The sequence below is a fragment of the Mustela nigripes genome, chromosome 3 (assembly GCF_022355385.1).
Source record: "Mustela nigripes isolate SB6536 chromosome 3, MUSNIG.SB6536, whole genome shotgun sequence".
NCBI lineage: Eukaryota > Metazoa > Chordata > Mammalia > Carnivora > Mustelidae > Mustela > Mustela nigripes.
The window spans coordinates 193,030,020-193,051,040 of NC_081559.1; the positions used below are offsets into that span (position 1 = coordinate 193,030,020).

A 21,021-nucleotide genomic window follows, 5' to 3' on the forward strand; every position below is an offset into this window, starting at 1 on the left:
GCATGCAAACCTGAAATTGGAACAACATGGGGGCTGGGGGGCTCGGACCCCCCCCCCATGTAGTTGAAAATACACCTATCACTTTCTACTTCAGGTAAAATTAACTGCTAGAAGCCCAGTGTTGACAGAAATTCTTCCTGATAACACAGTCGATGAACACACATGCTATATGTTCTGCGTATTATATACGGCATTCTTAAAATAAAGCAAGCTAAAGAAAAGACAACATTCCTGATTAAGAATATCATTAAGAACATGGGGCACCTGGGTGGCTCAGTCGGTTAAGCCTCTACCTTGGGCTCAGGTCATGATCCCAGGGTCCTAGGACTGAGTTCCGCATCGGGCTCCTTGCTTGGCAGGGAGTCTGCTTCTCCCTCTGCCTCTGCCACTGGCCCCAGCTCGTGTTCTCTCTCACTCTCTCTCTGATTAAATAAATACGAGATATTTTAAAAAGAAGGAAGAGAAAATACATTTACAGCACTGTCCTGTAAAAATCCGTTCATCAGTGGCTCTCTGTGTTGTTCAGGGTCAACTGTACAAGAACATATAAGCATTGCAGGGAGCGAGAGGCAGGTGTCCACGCTGGCTCTACCGCCAACCAGTAGTCATGATCCCCTAGGCAGACTGCGTAACAACCACAATGATGATGATGATTCGTAATATGCACACAGCGAAAATGTACTGGGAACAGCGCACACACATACATAATTTTTGTTCACAAAAGCCCTAGGAGGTAGGCACTCTCATTATCTATATTTTTCAGATGTGTCCATGGGGATCCTGCCCTGAGAACTTGGGGTCACCAAAGAAACTGATCATTCTGACATCGAAGCCCAGGTCGGGCTGCTGAAATAATCTCTGAGTCTCTTGGGTCCTCATCTGAGAAGTAGCCCTATTCCCATGATGTTTCAAAGATGGAAACAAGCCATCCTCCAGGGCGGACTGAGTGAGGATAAATTGACAGAGATACATGCTGTCATACCCCTTCTTTCACCGACGTCCCCCTCATACTAAAGAAGACTACTGGACAACCAGAACACAAGGCAGGTCCCTGTTCCCAGTCACTGTTTGAATCCAACTCAGAACAAGTTTGCAGATGCACCCTTTTCATCAAAGAGAACAAGGAGCTTGGGGGAAGGAGCCATTCCCCAAGGGATGCGCTTTGGAGCACTGGAATCACACAGCCTGCTCTGTGAGCAAGGACACGTGTCTATGAGCACATGTGTGCGCACAACGTGATACGGTAAGCAGAGAGATACAGCTGCAGAGCAAATCCCTAAAGAAGGATACGGCAGGCTGCCTGTGTGGGACCAAGGCCCCCCTGACCACACCTTGGGATATTTCAGAGAGCAAAGGCCTGGATTAACAGTTAGGAAATGGGAGAGCTGGGAGGGTTCTTCACCACCCACTGAGTACTGACAAGGTCAGTTTCTTTCTTGTTTTGGGTTTTTTTGTTTATTTGTTTGTTTCTGTTTTCTTTTGTTTTAGAGAGAGAGAGAAAATGCAGATGGGGGGAGGGGCCGAGGGATAGGGAGTCGGAGGATCTCCAGCAGACTCCCCACTGAGTGCCGAGCCTGATGCAGGGGTCTATCCCACAGCCCTGAGATCCTGACCTGAGCTGAAATCAAGAGTCAGACGCTCAACTGATGGAGCCCCCCGGACACCTCTGGAAAGGGGAAATTTGGACACAACACAGACACGCACAAGGGAAGGTGAGGTTTGGAAACCTGGGACACCGTGTGAGGATGGAGGCAGAGACCACAGGGATGCCTCTGCAATCCTGACACCACCAGATGGCCAGCAAAGCCAGGAGGGAGGCCTGGAACAGACTCAAGAGAAACTGACTCTGCTGTGTGGACTCCAGGCCTATGAGACAAAGCCATCCTCTTGTGCAAGTTACCCCATGTTTGGAACTCTTCTGGGAAGCCCAGGGAAGCCAAGACAGCCCCAAGTCCTGCTTGGTTGCAAGAGTTACCTCTGATTAACGGGGTGTTCTTTCCTGCAGGTCCTGGAAGGGACCCTGGACTCCTTGACGTGACACTCTAGGTGCCCACCATGCTGAGGCAGGGAATACGCCGTCGCCTCCCCTGTCCTTGTCAACCACAGCCTCTGCTTCTCTATTCCTTTCATTCAGTTAACACTAGAGGAGCTCCTACAATGAGCCCGGCCCAGTTACAATCTCTCGAGCAACATCAGGGGACACACCAGGTGTTCCTCCTTCCAGGAGCTTATGGCCTACAGTGGGGGAGAAGGGAAGGCAGACACCACCAGAAACACATCAGTAGAGCAAGGTAACAGCATTCACAGAGCTGGGAGAGGCGCTGGGGGGACTCCAGTTTGGAGAGAGGGTCAGGGAAGGCGTTTCAATTTGGATGTCCTGGTAAAGAGTATCCTCACTGGAGATCCGCATGTTGAGGTGTGACCTCAGGAACATCCCCGTGGGAGAGTGAGGAAGACAGGACCGGGCACAGGAGAGATGGACAGAGCTGTAACTGCAACAGGGCCAATCCGTCACAGGCGACCCTGACCAGGGCGAGGGGGACAGGCCTTTGCAGCGCTCCTCAACCAGTCACTGGATGTCAACAGCCCCAGAGCAGGAGGAGAATGTACATGCAACATTGGGCAGGGCAGAGATTCCTCTGGAGGTAACCTCTCTGAGGAGGGACCCAGCGGCAGGTGCCCAGCCATAAACCCAGAGACCCCTGCACAGCAGGTCACAGCATCCGCTATGGGAGGCGACTTCCAGCAGTGCTTTGAAAGAGTGAAGGGGAGGACAGCCCAGACACTAAGAACAGCCAACACAAAGGCTCTACCGCAGGGCCACGTCCGGCACAATCAAGGAGCTACAGAGACACCTCTCTGGCAGGCGAGACATGAAGGAGCGGAGAGTAAGTGTCCGTTGCAGTTACTCTGGCTCTGTTCCCAACAAACTGAAGAGCTCTTGGAGAACTGGAGCACTGGAGTGTCGCTTTAGAAGGACCATCAGACCTCTACGTTGTGAGGGACCAGACACGGCCAGGGGTGACATCAGGGAGAACAGACAGGGAAGACAATCGTACAAATCCAGACGGGACAGATGCTGGCTTGACCAGCGCATTAGCAGTAGGGGTGAGAAATGTCCTCTTCTGGAGGCATTGTGAAGGGAGAGCCAACAGGAGCTCTGGCTGTGGTGACACGAGGCGGGAGACAGAGAGAAGTCAAAAGTTGCTCTCCGATGCTGATCTCCACAACTGGGGGACAGAGTTGCCATTAATGGAAGTAGGGTGACTGATGGAAGAGGTTTGGGAGGGAAGGTGGGAGATTCGGTGTTTGGCCTGGGGGTCCTCGGGACAGGAAGACGACAATGAGCCCAGCTCGTGCTGGGCAAGTCTGAAGTCTGGAAGAGGGAAGAGGCAGATGGCATCAGCCAGGAAGCCAATGACACATGGATAGCATTTAAACCCAGGGGACTGGATACCTCGGCAGTGAGTGTCCGCAGAGGAGCAGTGACAGCGGGATGGGCTAAAGCCTGTGATCCCAAATGGGACGCATTTTAACAAGGGGCGGGCAGCTTTGCCTTAAATATCAAGAACCATACGAGTCCTGTCTACCTGCGCTTTACTCCCTGTAAGCGGTAACTACAGCTCAGCCGGTGGACCCTGGGCCCCTCTTGGGACCCAGACATCCCTTCATCTTCTCTCCTCCTCATCTCCCTCCCTGCTGCCTCTAAACACTGGAGTCTAAAGATTTATCTCCATTGGAGAGGAGAGAGACAGGAAGAAATCCCACCTCGGCCTCCACGCCTATGCCTAATCCTCACTGCCTGATCTGTTTTCTCAATACCCCGCGCTGGGAGAGTCTTTGGAAGCCTCCCAGCTATAAATAAAGCACACCAGTTCCGTTTCCTGACTGCTTCTTCTGGTTCTACCGCTCGCTACGTCATGGGAAGAGAGAGATCAGTGGTGGGATTTGTGCTTTACACAAAGCTTAGAAATTGCTAATCGATACGATTTGCAGGGCGGTAAGATACCTCTTTGTCACACGGCTCCGTAAATGTCTCCTGCATCATCACTGCCCCGTTCACATACCTCACCCAGTAATTACGAATTCAAATACATGCCTGTCCGTCCTCTTCCAAGCGGACCTGCTCCCCCTGCTACAGTCTCTGCCCTACCCTTCCACCAAAGGACGCTCTGATCCAAATCAGATCACTCACCTGCTCACAACATCCCATACTCACCCCCCTGCACCAACCCCACAAGGAAAAGTTCTAGCTCCTTGGTATGCACCTCTGCCTCCCCCAGGGGCCCTCTCCGACCCCAGCAGCTTCAGCTCAAAGAGGGCAGTGGGTGGCGAATGGCCACGGCCATTGGCTCTACTTGGCTTGATCACACTGACTAGCAAAGCCCGGCTCAGGGGTCCGCTCTCCCCAGTCCTGGGGGGAGATTCTCCCTGCAGGGTCAGCTCCCATCTCCCTGCATACCAGGTTCTCAGGCTCCATGCTCTCCTCATAAAAACAAACTCTCTGACAACGATGAACCTGGACCATCGGAGGCCAGATTCAAGACACTCTGGGTCCCCATACCCGGGGATCCGTCTGCTGCGGGTGACCCTGGGGAGCTCCCTCCCCCAGGCGCCCGCATCCCTTCCCTTCTGCGATTTCTCTGCTCTGCTGGTGCTTCTGACACCTCTTCAACAGCTTTAGCTCAGACACTTTGTGTGTTTCTTCACCTTCAGATGGAATGAAATGGTGGTTTTTCTCTTGGAGTCCCGCCTTGCCGACAGAGCGCAGAACAGTGTCGATCATCCTGGCTTGGCAGACAGACGGCCAAGAGTTCAAACCTTGGCTGTGCTGTAGGATAGCCAGGTATCTCTGCAAGCCTCAGTTTACCCATCTGGAAGATGGAAGTAATAACCCCTAACTCACAGAGCTGCCAGTAGCACCGGGTGAACTGATGTCCTAAAGCTCCTGACACACGGTCTGAGCTCACGAAGTGTCGCAAGCCACTGAACACCCATGAGCTGATGAATCAGAGCCCAGGTTCCTGCCTGGCCTCGGACTCAGCTCCCTGGTTGCCTCCAGACCTGTGGACTCCCATCATCTACCCTGACGGACTGGAACACCTGCCCCTCCGCTTCCTCTACTAATTCACCCCAGGGGACAGCTGGTTTCCACTGCAACCCCTCTCTCCCCCTCCACATGACATAAAAGCCCCGATTCTTCCAACCCCACTGCTTTGGCATTGCCCACACGCTCTCCCTCTGAACCGCCTTCACCATGATCATCGATTCCCTCACCCCAAGCGTCCTCCTCTTCCCTTCCCAAGAGTCATTTCTACGGTCTCCGCAGCCCGCGTCCCCTTCCTTCAACCGTCCCGTAATCATCCCTTAGCTGCAAGGTGTCATCCTGGCTCTAAGGCACAGCAAACCTGCCCGTCATGATGATCAGGACTAACACCCCCTCCCAGTCTACAGAAAGACCACCTCTACACAGCCTTCCCAGACACCACGGCACTTTCCGGGAGATGCCACACTTTTTCATCTCCAAGCCTTGGCCTGTGGATGCCCTATCAGTCTTTATGTGACTAGGGAGCCCTCTCCTGCAGGTAACGTCCCGGGGGAGGGGAAGGGCGTTCTTGCTTGTGCTCTTGCTTTCTCGTTCGGGGATGCCACTCTCTTGACTTGCATCTCTAACTCCCATAGTCCTCTCTGAACAACTTGAGTTCATGTCTCTGTCTTTCTCCTGGTTCTACCAGAGCTCCTAGGGCAGCGCTGAGTCAAGCAGGACCCAGTGTCCCCTGGACAAGTAAGCTAACAAGTTTACAAATGCACAAACAGAGGAATGGGAGATGACAGGAATCTGCTTCCCATTGGGTCTGTGTGTGTGTGTGTGTGTGTGTGTGTGTGTGTGGGAGCTCCAAGGAGGGGAAGCCACACATTCCCTCTTGAGGAAGATGACATCGGGGAAAGCTCTAGTGGGTAGGAAAGAGGGGGAGCAAATGCTCATCTGTGAGGTTCTATTTAGGGGAAAAAATTCTGTCACTGCCTGCCCGCCCGCCATTAGCCAGGAGGACAGAACTCCCCATACGTCATCCTCTCACTACGAACGGAAGAACGCAGGCCGGTGGCGGGCGGCAAGGAAAGCCAGTCTGAGTCTGATTCCCCCTTGACTGTGGTACCCTGCCATTCTGCTGTTCGCAGAAACAGAGTATTGACTGAAGGGGGACACAGACCTCATGCCATCTGAACACCCAACCGGGCCCCAGGGAAACAAAAGTGCCTGGTGGGCTGGAGACAGAATGTCCAGACTCTGGGGTCCAGGCACCCCCAAGGGAACCCCTCCCTCTGGCCACTGGCCAAGCGTGTGACCCTGTGCACCTGCTGAGCCTACAGAACCCCTGCCGCCTCTGCAGTGCAGGGACACTACTCCCTGCTGATTTATGGGGTTGTGAGAGGTTGTTTGTAGCGATCCAGAATTTTTAAATTTTCTTCTCCAGTGAAATTCTGGTTGACTCCAGTGGGCTGAGACAGAATTCAAGAGGTGGCTTCATCATATGAAAGGAAAGAGAGTTTTTCAAAGAAAGCTGAGAATGTCACCTTTTGGGGGAACCCAGAGCAGGTTGGTGAGTACAAAGATCTGCTATTTTTAGGAAGAGCAGGGAAGGGCCAGCCTTCTACTGGCGACTCCCCTTTTCCCGGAAGTCCCCAGACAGTAACTTCAGAGACTAAAAGGTCTGCACGTGGGGCAGGTGGAGCCGTGGAGACCCGAGCATGGGCTGGAGGGGACATGTGCAGACTTGTGTGGCTCCTAAGAGCTCCTCACCCTGAAGGAGTGGAGAGCTACTGCCCGACGCCCCAGAGCCCCGAGTCAGTTCTGAATTCCCTGGAGCCCCAGAGCGCACCTTCCACAGGAGCTCAGGAGGAGGCGGAATGGAGGTCTGGGAGTGAGGCCGCTCGGCGGAAAGTCATGTCCTTCCTCCCCGTGTTGGATGGGCAACCATGGTGCTAACCTCCCTCAACATTACCAGGGACTTAGAAGCACGAGAAGCAGAAAAATGACCATTTTCAGGGTAACCGGTTTTTCTTATCAAGCATGAAACATTTCCTGATTATTAAAAAAAAAAAAAAGCCATGACAAATTCTAAATAATAAAATGCATTCTAATATTAAAAAAAAAACAACAATGTCCAAGAAGAGAGCACTGGTGAAGCAATTTATGATTATGATTGATCCTCTGTAAGGGAACCTGGCAGCTACTACACATAAAGGAATGTGCGGGGTTACAGGAAGTGCTCCCAAAAGGGAAAGAGAAAAAAGAGAGACCAAAGTGGTCTACCAGAGCTTTGTAAAGGAAAACACGTGTGCGTATCAAATCGTGTTTGCTCAGTGGAAGAAAAGGGAGGAAGGAGAGAAAGAGAGGGAGAAAGAGGGGGAGGAGAGGGACAGGGCAGCGAGGAAGGGACAAGGAAGGGGAGAGGGGGGAGGGGCCGGGGGGAGGGGGGGGGGGGGGGGGGGCCAGGGGGGAGGGGGAGGGAGGGAGAGGGAAGGTGGGAAGGCATTTTGACGATAAACGTAACAGGTGAGTGTGAAAAATGTCGCCATGTCACCATGATTCCTTCACGAGGCAGAATTATCTGATTTATGTCTATGGGTGTAATTAGATGTTTACAATGAGGAAATCTGAGGAAATGCAATTAAAAATTGCTTTTGAGAAATATTGGACAACAAGAGCCTTTAAGGACCTCAGTCAATCCCTTACCCCAGAGCCATTCAAAGAACCTTCTAGAAAAGAAACCTCTGATTTAGTATATCTCTATAGACTACGTTTCTCAAGAGTCCCCAAGGGAATTATTTCTTTAGAAATGTGTTGCGCATTGAAGTTAATAAATAAACAAGTAGACTTACATGTGCTCACCAAACACACACACATGCACACACACGCACACACGCACACACACACACACACACACACACAAAGCAGCAACTAAGGGAGGTGACAGATGTGTTAACTAACCTTATTGTGATCCCTCACAAGATAAACGAGGCTGAACCAGCACACGCACACCTTAGACTTACGTGACATTACGGGTCAGTGATATCTCAGTAAAGCTGGACCAAAAGAAAGGTGACATTCTCACTTTGTAGATCCCGTGTATGAGGTAAAGACCAGGAAGCAGGACTTCCCCCAGGGAGGCCAATCTGAACCAATATGGCGTCCGCTACATTTTTGTAAGGATCTTATTCATTTGAAAGAAAGAGAGCGTGTGCAGGAGCAGGGGGAGGGACAGAGGGAGAGAGAGAGAGAGAGGCAAGCCCCCTGCTGAGCAGGGAGCCCAGTGATGCTGGGCTGGATGTGTGGCTTGACACAGGGCTCCATCTCAGGACCCTGAGACCATGACCCAAGCCGAAGTCAGACACTTGACTGACTGAACTACACAGGCGCTCCTAAAACATTTTAAGACCAAGAAGGCTTTATCTCTTCCTGGGGGATGAGTTGTGGTGACTATTAAAACACAGAAAGGAACTATCCAACTCAGGCTCCAGCCAGTTCAGTGGTCTGTTTCAGGCCCTCTCGACAAACCCCACAAGGTCTGGACCTCATTTTAACTAGGAGCCTTACAAATACCACTGGCTTCAAACATGATCCTGCAAAGCCAGTGAAGAAACAGAGACCAGAGGTTAGCAACTTGCCCATGGGCACCTGGCTAATAGCAGAGAAAACCGAATCCAAACCAAGATCTGGGTCTGTGCTCCTTCTACCACCTTCAGGACCAGAGGCCTTTCACTCCCCTGAGAGGGCTTCACAAGAACCACTTTGAGCTCAAAACGAGAAAGGGCCACTCTGCCCAGGGGTTTCTGCCTGGCCTCTGATTCCCCCTGTGGGCGGCTCTGAGCTCTCCAGAAGCATGTTAATCTGAGCCCCCTCGGAGGGGTTCTTCTTCATAGACCTGCTGAGCCTGTCCTCAGCCAGAGGTTAAGAGGATAAAAGGCTTAAAGCATCAAGCTCAGAAGTCACAGATTCAAAGGCAAAAGAAGAAAAAATGGGACAGGACAATTGTTGACAGGAATGTGGATTTGCTAGAAAAATAATCCTGCATCTCCCAAATGCAGAAATACTTGAGTAACGGTCCTAGGAATAATTCTAACAAGGCCTTTTGACAGGGAGGAGGAGATTAAATTTTTTTAATTACAACAATTATGGAATTTTATTCTTAGAGACCATGGAGTCAACCTACATGCCCTGAGCTAGAAGGAACCCTTGACTCAGACCGATAAAAATCCTGAATCACGCTGACTTGTAAAAAAGTAAAGGGAATCTGTCTGTCTGCACACGTGGAAAGTCATGGGCCTGAACTGGTACATTAGATCTCTGATTTCTGTGCCATGAATATCGTGCCCACTGGCCATTCATCAGGGCACACAGTCCGTCTTCACAGCAAATGGACCACGGTCAAGGCCCTGGAGATACTCACCGGTGGGTCCCACATGCCCTGCCCTCCCAGAGTCATCCTGGCCTCTCTTTACCCAGCAGTGCTGGACATCCAGGGGGCTTCTCAACCACATAATCCCACTCCCATTCAAAGGTGAGGGAATGAATGAAAAGGACAGCAACTTATTTTAATAAGAGAAGTGAGGAAAAGGATTGTTTCTGACAGAACCAGACAAATCAATTAATTGATCTCTGGCAAGCAAAGATAATTGTATTTCTGAGTCCATTAAGGCACATCGGGGCTGGTTAACTCATTTCACAGGGAACTGGCTGTCGCCGGCCATTAGGTGATGATGGGGACATCGAGGCATAAACACAAGATGGCATTTTCCTTCAGGAAACCCTTGACTTATGACTCAACCATTTTCATTCTGGTAGAGAAAAGGCAAGTGAGTTTGTTCAAAGGGGATCTCAATCCTAATAATTCTGTGAGTGTCTGACCTTAAACATCAGATCTGATAATACTGATTGAGGCCAAGAGATGAATCTCAGCATCAGGGAAAACCTTCACTCAGAAAGAAAGCCAGTTTGATATTGAGCTTTATCTGAATTAAGACTTAAAATGGAATCTGAATACATTTTCAAGGACAAATGTTGGCTCCCTTTTAGCGAACAATATTGGGCATATCGCATGATAAGCACAAATGAGATCTTAATAAATTGATGACTAAAAATGTTTACATAGTGGGGGGTTTATACATGTATACTTTATACTTGTTTGCTCAAGTACTTCTTTATGAGAAGACTGTTGTAAATGAAGTAAGACTTTCCCTTCTGCATTCTGGCTTCCAGAATCCATACTGGAAAATTTACACGGAATCTCCATGGGCTCTTGAGCAAGAGGCATCCATGTGCAAAAGGAGGTAAAGTCCTGTTTCCTCCTGGGGAAGGGGAGATGCCACAGTCCTGCTACAAAGGAAGGGACCTGGGCCTATTCTGTTTGGAAGAAGAGGTTTTCAAGCAAGGCCAAGTTTGCTCAGTGTGTGGACTCCTTCCTTGGGTTCTAACCCAGTCATTTTCCACCTAGGAACCACCTGTGAAACTTTACCAGTGCTGGTGTCTGGGGTCCCACCCTAGAAGTTGTTTATTTAATTAGCCTGGAGGGTGGATGATTGCAGATGATTGCAGCACACAGCCTAGGTTGACACTGTCATGGAAACTTTCTGTGCTGTTACCCCAGACTCAGATGGAGAACACGCAAAGACGTGGTTTTCTGAGCCTCATGACCAGCGATTCTGACTTGGTAGGTCTGGGACAGGGCCAAGGGTCTGCACCTCTAATGGAAGTATAATGGTGATATTCCCACCCATGCACCACACTCTGACATGCATGATGTAGATGGTACGTTAGAAATCAGGACGTGTTTTCTCACCATGGGGATCCCCCTAGTTGCAAGAAGTTCTCAAAGAAGCAGAAAGTTCTATCAGGGCAAATATAAGCTCTCATGGATCTCTAAGGAGATGCCAGGCTCTGCCAGGTCAGGCACAGGCCATATAAAGTCAGGTAAGATCGGGTCCCTTAAGGAACCTCAAGCCACTTGACAAGAAGACAAAGCCAGACAGGACATCACCACTATTCCCTTCTGCAGCCTGGTCCTGCCCCCCACCATTGATGTCTCAGAACATCAGTGGCACTGACATTAGCATCCTGACAGTCACCAGTCTAACAAGAGACCACCTGCGGTAAGTTCTGTGATCCCCCAGACCCACCTTCGCACTCTTGGCGTCCCCGTGGCCTTCCAGGTGGGCTCTGCTTTCTGACACTATCGAGCCATTCTGTGGTCTGGTCCTCCCGGGTCCTCTGCATGGCTGGCTCCGACCCACTTTTCAAATGACAGCTTTGGGTGATCTCCTCCTAGGACACCTTCTCTGACTCTATGCACAGAGTGGCTTCCCCTGCTGTTTCTCTTCATAGTATCCGAAGTCCATCTTTGTCACAGAACTTCCCCTAACTCGTGGTCATTCCCTGTGTGTGTATCTGCCCCCCGGATTAGCTGGCAAATGCTCTGCGGGCCGAGTCTCTCATCTTCATGTCTCTAGAGCCTTTTACAACAGCATACGCTTACTAGTGTTTATAGGAATGGCGATGTGAGTGGACGGTGGAATAAAACTAGGAGAGGCAGGCTTTTAAAATTATGGGAATGAGGGATTCCTACAAACTGGGCTGGATACAATAGATAAAGATCAGTCAACAAATAGTCTGACATGAGATTATATTCAAGCTAGAACTTAACAGGATAGAATTTTCAAGGCAGATATTACAAGAAGGACATTCAAGAATGATCTGAGCACAGACAATAAAAGTGTAGAAATTTAAGGTCAAGCCATTTAGGCTTTGAACACTGAGCTGGGTGAGAGCATGAGCAAGCTGGAGGGTTGTAAACAGGAAAGCAGGTGGTCCCACTATTATAGTGACGACAGCTTAGATGGTATTTACGAGGCACCAGGCACCAGGCTAGCTGTTCGCCATATATTACTTCATGCAATTCATACCATAAGACGTCTTCTGATTACCCTGTGAGACTGTGTCATCGCCATTTTACAAGTGACAAAATGGTGGCTCAGAGTGTTTTAAAAGGACATTTTCACCCTCTCAGAGCCTACAAGGGGGCAGAGTGTGGCTTCACATTCAGGTCTGACCCCCAAGCCAGGTTCCCCAGTGCCTCCCTGCCCCTGCCCTTTCTATCAGGATGAGGCCTGCTGCCAGGCATGGGCTGACAATTCACAGTGCATGTTGGCTGGTTTCAGGAGATATTTTCCCTTGGAGAATTTACTTCAGTCAATATAGACTCTGGAGAAATGCAACTTGACTGTTTGCTCAAAGCAAACTCCACCAAAAGGCAATATGCATTCTGGGACTAGAAAAACCATCCACAAACGTAAACGTACGAGAAGCAAGTAATCTCCGAATGGGGCCGAATCTCGTGCAATATTCTCAGTTCTGCATCCACATGCCTTTGACACATCTCACAACGTCTACCTGACCAGAAGAGACAGTGATGATCTGGAACATCGGATGGAGGTACAAGGGGCAAGTCTCGTGATCCGAGAAACTGCTGAAATGTGGATATGATACCCACAGTCAGATTCGGTGTGAGGAAGGACATTTTCCCTTCCTCTGCAATCCCTAACTCTAATTTTTACCTCCCAAGGACCTTTGGAGCACATCCTCAGACCCAAAAATAGGCCAGCCTCCCCAAAGCTGCCTTCCTTTTCTTCAATGACACATGGAAATCCCCAGTTTTCTTTCATGGGGGGCGCACCCCGCCCGCTAGGCTTAGATCTGTCATCACTTCCTCATGGAGTGTCGCTGGGTAAAGGAACTTCATCTCACCATGAGCATGGTTCCTGTGGGATTTGGAGCAGGAAAACCCTTGGTGATAGAGCTGTATGGACCACAGCTGCTGGGCGCCCCTCCGAAGGATGCAGAATCCTGGCTGATGCTGTACCTAGCCTGTCCACGGCTCTCTGCAGCCTTGACCCAGGGGACTGGGAACTCTTGCCTTCAAGATCTTACTGCTGGCAGGACTCTAGAGATCTTAGAACCCACTCTGTTCTCGTTAGAGCTCTGCCTGCCTTCATCCAAATGATGTCCCAGCCTCATGGCCAAGGCTGCTAGGAAGCCCACCATAAGTATGCTCCATCCTAAGATGATGCCCTCATCCACATCAAAGTGACAACACCGTGAAGGGTTGGCATAGAGAGCAGGAAGAAATTTCTGAGAGCCTTTGTTCCACTAGACCTGTGGTCACCAACTGCCGATGAATTCATACTTACAGTAACAACATCTTCAAGCATGCAACTCCAATATACGTATATTTATTTACAATCCCATACCCATATGATTGCATAATCCTACACAATATTCATTGCAAGCATAAAGAAGGATCTTTTAAAAGTGAGATAAGGAATTCAATAATACTTGTTTTAAAAATTAATTACTTTTTCTATTAAAGGAACATATAACCTTTTTGCTCTTACTAAAAATATGCATATAACAGTGATTCAAAATTCTGGTTTTAATTTAGTCTAATTAAATATTAGACTTCAGTGCTGAGCATGGCTACACAAGATAACTCTTCAAAACACACAGACCTAGAGGATCTTAGGCAGGCAGAGCGAGTCACAGTTTCCTCACTCCTCTGGTAAACTCCTTAACCAACTGCGCAGGGCCTTCTTCCAGTTTTGAGTGTGTTGAAATGTCCTGCTTCTGGTAACAGTTTCATACAACACTTAGTCAACACCTGAAGCCCCAGAATACCATTAGGATTAGGTGTATCATGAAGAATTACAGTTACAACTCCACATATCAAATAGTTCTTTACATAAGTTCAGATTTCTAAGCCTACTTATTTTTGAATCTGATCAGCTTGCTATTCCATCCCGGGGTGCATGTGTGAACACGCTGAGCAGGAGAAGACCAGGGCGGTGCTGTCTTTTCCTGCTGTTCACCATACTTTCATTAGCAATATTACCTTTGATTCATGATGGCTTTACAGTACTTATTTTTAAGCCACTTGCTATTTTATGAGGGTTAGTGTAATTAAAGGAAGAAAACAGTTTACGGATGTGTATACCTGTCCAGTCCCAAACTGTAGTATCTGGCAATGTGAGGGTGATGTCATCAACTCGTCTGTACTGTGGGAGGCCCTTTCATTTGATGCCAGAGTCATGACTAAGTGCCATATGGACACAAATTTCTCCAGGGTCATTCTGGATTCTAATTATTAATAGAGCTTGATTTCCCTTTGATTTTTTAAAAAGATTTTATTCATTTATTTGTCAGAGAGAGAGAGAGAGCACACACAAGCAAGGGGTGGGTGCAGGCAGAACAGGCAGCAGGAGAAGCAGGCTCCCTGCTGAGCAAGAAACTCCATGTGGGACTCGATCCCAGGACGCTGGGATCATGACCTGAGCCAAAGGCAGCGGCCCAACTGACTGAGCCACCCAGGCATCTCTTCCCTCTCATTTTTGATGAAAAGAATTACAAATGGAAGTTGTAAAATTTTCTTCCCACATCTTGATGGATGCTTCGTGTAGCCCTGGGGAGGGGGGGAGGAAGCCCACCCTGGAGACCAAGCTTACATCATAGAAAACAAGCAACTCAGCCCCAGAATCCCCCTCTATTATGTTAGAGCTTCAGATTTTTCCATCCCCCTGACCCCAAGTTACCCATGGGGCAAAGTAAAGACACTACCACTCAGGCTACGGTTGGTGATGAGGATTTAGGAACTCATCAGTAGAAGTGTCTAACACATCATAGACACATGACACTCTCCAACGTGAACAGGAGAATGGGGATAGGTACCAAATGGGCTCCAGGAAGCAGTAACCAAGCCAGGACTCCAGAAGCCGGGCCCTAAGCCCAGAGTCTTCTCACTACACCGCAACTTCTGATCAGGTGAGGATGGTCCGACGGATGCTGACAAGCTTCTGGCGGATGCCCAGATCTTTGCTTCCTGAAAATTCAGCTCCAGAACCCCAACCAGAAATGAGGGCCCCCGTGCCTGGGACATAGCTGGTCCCAGGATCATTGCCCGTTCCCCGCACTGCCTGCTTCAGGTCACCCACCAACATGTCCTGGCCACTGAATCTCCTCACAGAACAAGGAGCCAACCCCCAAGGCACACTGGAAGCAAAGACTCCAACGATCCTTCTGAACCTGGAGACGGACCCGGGCGGCAGAGGGTGAAAGTGTGAGATGGTCTCTACTCCTCCGCCCTGAGTCTAGACTGTCCTTACACTTGGCCTTGGCCACCAGAAGGCCCGGGAAGCCCCTCTGTGAGTTTGCGGCTCCCTGGCAGGCTGTCGTGTGGTGTGCTTCCACTCCTGCCCGTAGGGCTCATCTGCCGCCTCCCAGCCGAGGGCCCAGACCTGGAGCAAACCACGGCAGGGGCGGCCAGGCCCGTAATCCAGCTCACCCTGCCTGCCCCTCGGAATCCACAGCGGAATGGAAAGCTGCAGTTCGAAGGCACTACGGTTAAGGTTCAGGGTACTCTGTTCCGTGGCAAAAACACACCAATAGATGGAACCACTTAAAAGCATCAAGTTGAACAAAGATCAAAAAGCTTCAGGCTTTTAAAATCAAAAGCTTGATTTCCAAGTAACCTTCCTCCTCTCTCCCGGGGACCTCCCCCTCCTCCCTTCTCAGACTTGCGTTTCCGGACCGACGAGGCCACTGGCAGCTCATCCACGATTCCTGCCGAAACCAGTTAGATCCTGTATTTCCCAGTGAAACAGCCCAGCCCCTTCCTCTTACGGATTTCAATTTTGAAGGCTGCGGGCTGCCGGCTGCCTCCTTCGGCCCCGCACAGCAGTAGAACTAGTGTTCCTCTTTATCCCTAACCCTGTCTCGGGTTGTATTCTGGCTCTGAAGCATGGAGGTCAGTTTTCCACAACACAGATACCTCCTATTTTGCACTGTTAACTTGAACACATCACCAATGCAGTCTCTATGAACTTAGGTTTCCTTGTCTGTAACCCAGGGAAAGCAGTGGCTGCCCCGGGAGAGCCCAGAGCCCTCCGGTGGGACTAGATGCTTCACATACACCATCCACATGGTTATTATCTTGTATGCTTCGTGTATTATCATGTATGCTTCACATGTACCATCCACGTGGTTATTATAGACCTTGAGAGGAAGGTCTGTCCTGAAGACCTATTGATATGTGATCAGCACCAAATTCAGCGCATCCTTAAAGACTACAAGCAACTACATTTTAATTCTTTACTTAAAGAGGACATCATAAATTTTCAGTCCTTGAGAGATCTAGGCACAGGTATTAGGTATGATACACAGTTTTGGGGAAATGGGCCTACAAATATTGATCACAAAGACCTCTTATTGTCAGAGCTATACAAGCAAGCTTCATTTCCAATAAATTCACTTCCCAGTAAAACTAACCAACATACATCACGGGAAGAGGAACCCAGAAGAGCAAAGGTGGACGGGAGAGCAGGAGGGAGGGAGAAATTCACATGCTCAGGCCTGCCAGTGTGGGGGTGATTTTCAACCTCACTAAACGTTTGGATGTTCCACTTGGCAGGAAAAATAATGAAAATCCTTTTCTTGTTAATCCAAAATGTCCTACCTCCTGTTCTTAACCTCTATTTCCTGCCAGGAGAAACACACACATACACAGAGGACCCTTGAACAACAATGGGGTTCGAGGCACCCACCCACAGTCAAAAATCATGTAGGACTTTGGACTCTCCCAAAACTTAACTACTACTAGTCTACTATTGACCAGAAGACTTACTGATCATATAGACAGTCAAATACACATATTTTGTATGTTGTATGTATTACACACTGTATTCGTAACCTAAAGGAAGCTAGAGGAAGGAAAATGTTATTAAGCAAATCGTAAGGAAGAGAAATAACATCCATAGTGCTATGCTGCATTTAGAAATCCATGTCTACTGGGCCACACAGCTCACACCCGTGTCGTTAAAGGGTCAACCATGTATGTATGTACACACCAATAGATACAGAGATGCATACTTACCCTCTCTGAAAGAGATCCACATTATAAAATTTATGTAGCTCTACAGAAAACTCAACCGTTCCTTGTACTTCAGACATGATCTTTTTGGTTCATTACCTGAAAAAAAAGAGAGAAATTAAGAGCTTGAGATCCCATCAGCCAAACTCAGAAAACCTGGGCTTTCACAGGGGAAACCCAATGTACTTGACCAATGGGAGCATGGTGCATCCATTGGATGTCATCATTGAGAGGTTCCCTTTACAGGAAAAGACACAGAGACAGAAGACACACTTAACTGTCACTCAGCTCACTCCTCAAAGGACCAGACTTGGACCCAGTTGTCCTAATCCTAAAGTGGGGCTAGCCCACAGCCCCTCCTTACCTGTCAGTGTCATGGAGGCAAAAGCAGCCCAGCCATGTGTGCAAGGCCAATGGCCAATGGAGAGAGTCCCGGCTCTCCCACTTTCTACCTGTGTGACTCTGAGCAAATCACTTAGCGTCTTCTCTATAACACGACTCCTGGTAATAGCACAGAACAGATAAAGGGTGGACGGATTAAATGGGTCTACCACACAGAGCGCTTTGCACAGTTCCTGACATGCACAATGATTAATATCAGTAATTGAGGGTGACTTTATCACAGTTAGCATAAATGCCATCTTGTAAGGGCTAAGGGGCCTGGAGTGGCAAAGCCAGATGTGCTCTCCACTGAGCATGGGAAACAGAAGGACTGGGTGCCACTGCCCAGCAGATATTGAGCCCAGCTCGAGGATGCTCATTTTCCCAGCGAAAAGACCTGAGGGCCAAAAACAAGAGGGCTGGATGGGGAAGAGGCAGGGGACAAAATTAAACAGTGCAGGTCTAGGAAGAGAAATGAACCAAGGGGAAGAAAGACTCAAAGTAGGCTGAATTTTCTGAGGGTATGAGGTTGTCTAGACACCAACGATAAGGAGGAAGGGAAAGAAACTGACTTTTATGGAGCATCTACTATATACTCTTAGGGCTACATGAAGTATTTTCTGTAAGTTGCCTAATTTTGACCAAGAAGAAGTTTGTGATAAAGTTTCTTGCCCCATAATGTAGATGAGGAAAAGGATCAGAGAGGCTCTAATCTAAAGCCACTTTCCTCTTCTAGAATGCTCTAGTGGTGTGTACTGTGGAAGGTGTCTGCACTCCCTCCAAGCCTCAGTTTGCCGCCATGTGTAATGGGACGATACAAGCTACGTAGGATGAGTTCCCCTAGAATAGGAGGTAATTACTTGCAATGAGCAGGTTCTTGGGGAACCAGCAGGTTCTCCCCGGACAGTGACTGGCATGATGTTGGGAAAGGGGATAATGAGACAGAGGGAGGAGGGAAGCCAAGAGGAGATCCAGTCTCTCCTACCTGGCACCTAGGTCTCCTTTGAAAGCCTCTCTTCCCTCTACTCCCCTGATGCCTCAAAGAACAGAACACCAACACTGGGATTCAAAGGACAACTTCACTGTAGCCAGTGGGGTCATGCCAGGCCAGCTCCCAAGAATAAAAACGCAAGAGATTAACGTGGCCTTGACTGCGCGCCTTGGCTCTGACACGGGTGCCGCACAGGGAAGCATTTCTGAAGATGCAGAATTCCGCTGGCCAAATTAAAATGCAGCAGATCCCAGAACACAGCCTCTGTAAATCCTATAAGCGGAATTACAAGCTGGCACACCCAGAGAAGTCTGGCTCCCAGAATGCACTGAAAACCAATCTCCGTAATGGGAGAGCCCTGGAGGTGCACACCGGAGCCGGTCAAGGTCAGAACCATGCACCCACCTCCCAGGCCCCAATTTCAATGTCGAGGCACTTCCAGTAAGAGCTGGACAGGGGGCCAGCAAATAAAGCCACTCTGCACCCAATTTCATTATCACGTGAAACATGGGGACAGCTGCCTCTTCCCTACTTCCGTCTCCCGTGCTCAGTCTCCCTCCTTAAAATACCGCAGAGCCAGCAAGCCGTCTGACCCCTGCTCGCGGTGGCAGATCAATAATTCCTGACCCTCCCTCCCCCGACTTGGGGAGGATGTGACAGAGTAAGGAACGGAGGGAAAGCCAGAAGAGCACACACTAGCACTCCAGCCTACTGCACACCAGACACTGCTTGGGGGCGGCGGGTACGTATGTATTTCACGCCCACCATGAAACACGTCTGCAGCGGGCAGTCCCGGCGCCCGTCCCCCAGGAGGCAGCCACACCGTACAGAAGAACAGCACCGACCCAGGAGCTACAGACACGACTTTCCCATCTCTGGCCCTTGCCGGCAGAATGGCCGGGACAGTGTTTTTCTGGAAAATTAGTCTTTAGAAGAAAAAATACTTAGTGCATGGAGAATACCATGCAGAACATGGTTTTCTCGTGGGAAGATGTGCCCTCGTGCCCTCATGACCTACTGCTCAGGACACATTAGCTGGGACACGTAAATGCAAACACAGCTTCTGAGAGGAAAGCTACCTGTTCGTTTTAAGGTCATGTGATTTATTAAAACCCCAATACCAAGTTAGTCCATGAGGAAGATGAGTTCACATTTAAAATACCAGTTTTGGGGCACCTGAGTGGCTCAGTGGGTTGAGCCTCTGCCTTTGGCTCAGGTCATGATCTTGGGGTCCTGGGATCAAGCCCCACACTGGGCTCTGCTTCCAGCACAAAATCTGCTTCAGATTCTCTCTCCCACTTTCTCTGTCTCTCCCTCTCAAATAAATATATACAATCTTAAAAAAGAAAAACTCTCCATATTGATTTTGCCAGTAATTGTACATGGTCCAATTGGCAGAGATCGCAGGAATCTGTAGGAATCCCAAATTATCAGCTTGGGGCCCAGCCATCTCCTCTGCCCTTTCTATCTGAGCAACAGAGAGAACCTGGTCAGAGGAGGGGCTACACGTGGGGCCCCAGGTCAGCAACTTCAGCATCACTTGTTCTGAAAGCAAAGTCTTGGGTGTCCCCCTCAGGTCCGCTAAGCCCGAAACTGTAGGGACAAGGCTCGGGAGAGGAGTCCGCGCCCTCCAGGGAACGCTGATGCCAACACCCTCTCAGAACCGCGGGTGCACAGTCGAGGGGCTGCAGTTTCCCAGACCCGAGATCACCAGCTGCCCGGGGGCTGCCTCGCCTTGGGCCCCTGCGTCGCTGGATCTCTGTCCCTCGGCCCCTCCGTGTGTAAAGGACTGCCTGCGCCGTCCGGTGGTTCTCATGATCACCAGAGATCAAGCACAGGGAATGGCCGATACGGGTTAGAGCACACACACACAAGACAGGCATTTTTAAAAATACAGGCCAGATTTAATTTAAAAAATGTCCTACTGGGCAGGAAGATGCCAGCTCTGTGGGAGGAAGTGCCCCATGACAGCGTCTGTAAATAGACAAATGGCTCAAAGAGCGGGCGCGGCGGTATCCCCATCGCCCCCATGGTAGAATCCACCGGCTCCTCAAAATACACAGGGTGTGGACGACTAAGGGGCGCATTATGGATCCACAGCCGAGTAAGAAATAACCCAAGCCTCCCACGGGCACAGGGCCGACAGGTGACACACGCTCGTACGCTCCCCACTCACATTACACTCATACACCCAGGGCACACTCAGACACCAGCACACACACACCAGGTGTACACACATAACACACACACGCCAACACATGAGACCACATGGCATATATAACCCCATCACACGCAACAGGCAACACACCCGACCCATGATACACACAGGCAGCACACCCACCCCACGTGCACCAGAGACGTCTCTGCACTAACTTCCTGCTACAACCAGCAACCGCTCCCAAGCTGGAGACTGCGATCATCCGACCACATCTGCAGCCCCGAGAGGCTCAGCTCCCTGCATGCATTTCCTGAAAGGCTCCTGCACGCCCAGGCGCTGCCCCTGTGAGCTCAGGGCTGGGACGGGGCGATCGAGGGCCAGTGGAAAGGAGAGGGAGGAGGACGGGGAGGGAGAGCCCTGGATGCTCAGGGAGGGAGAGCCCTGGAGGCTCGGGGAGGGAGAGCCCTGGAGGCTCGGGGAGGGAGAGCCCTGGAGGCTCGGGGAGGGAGAGCCCTGGA

The 21,021-nt window shown here is 49.9% G+C and overlaps 1 protein-coding gene across 1 annotated transcript in view; it reads right to left on the minus strand.

Moving 5' to 3' along the window:
- FAM135B (family with sequence similarity 135 member B) overlaps positions 1–21,021 on the minus strand; it is a 270,098-nt gene that overhangs the window by 152,478 nt on the left and 96,599 nt on the right. The window contains exon 2 of the mRNA XM_059395210.1: positions 16,977–17,072. Within this exon, the coding sequence (XP_059251193.1) occupies positions 16,977–17,053 (77 nt within the window). The 5' untranslated portion in view covers positions 17,054–17,072. The remainder of the gene's footprint in view (positions 1–16,976; positions 17,073–21,021) is intronic.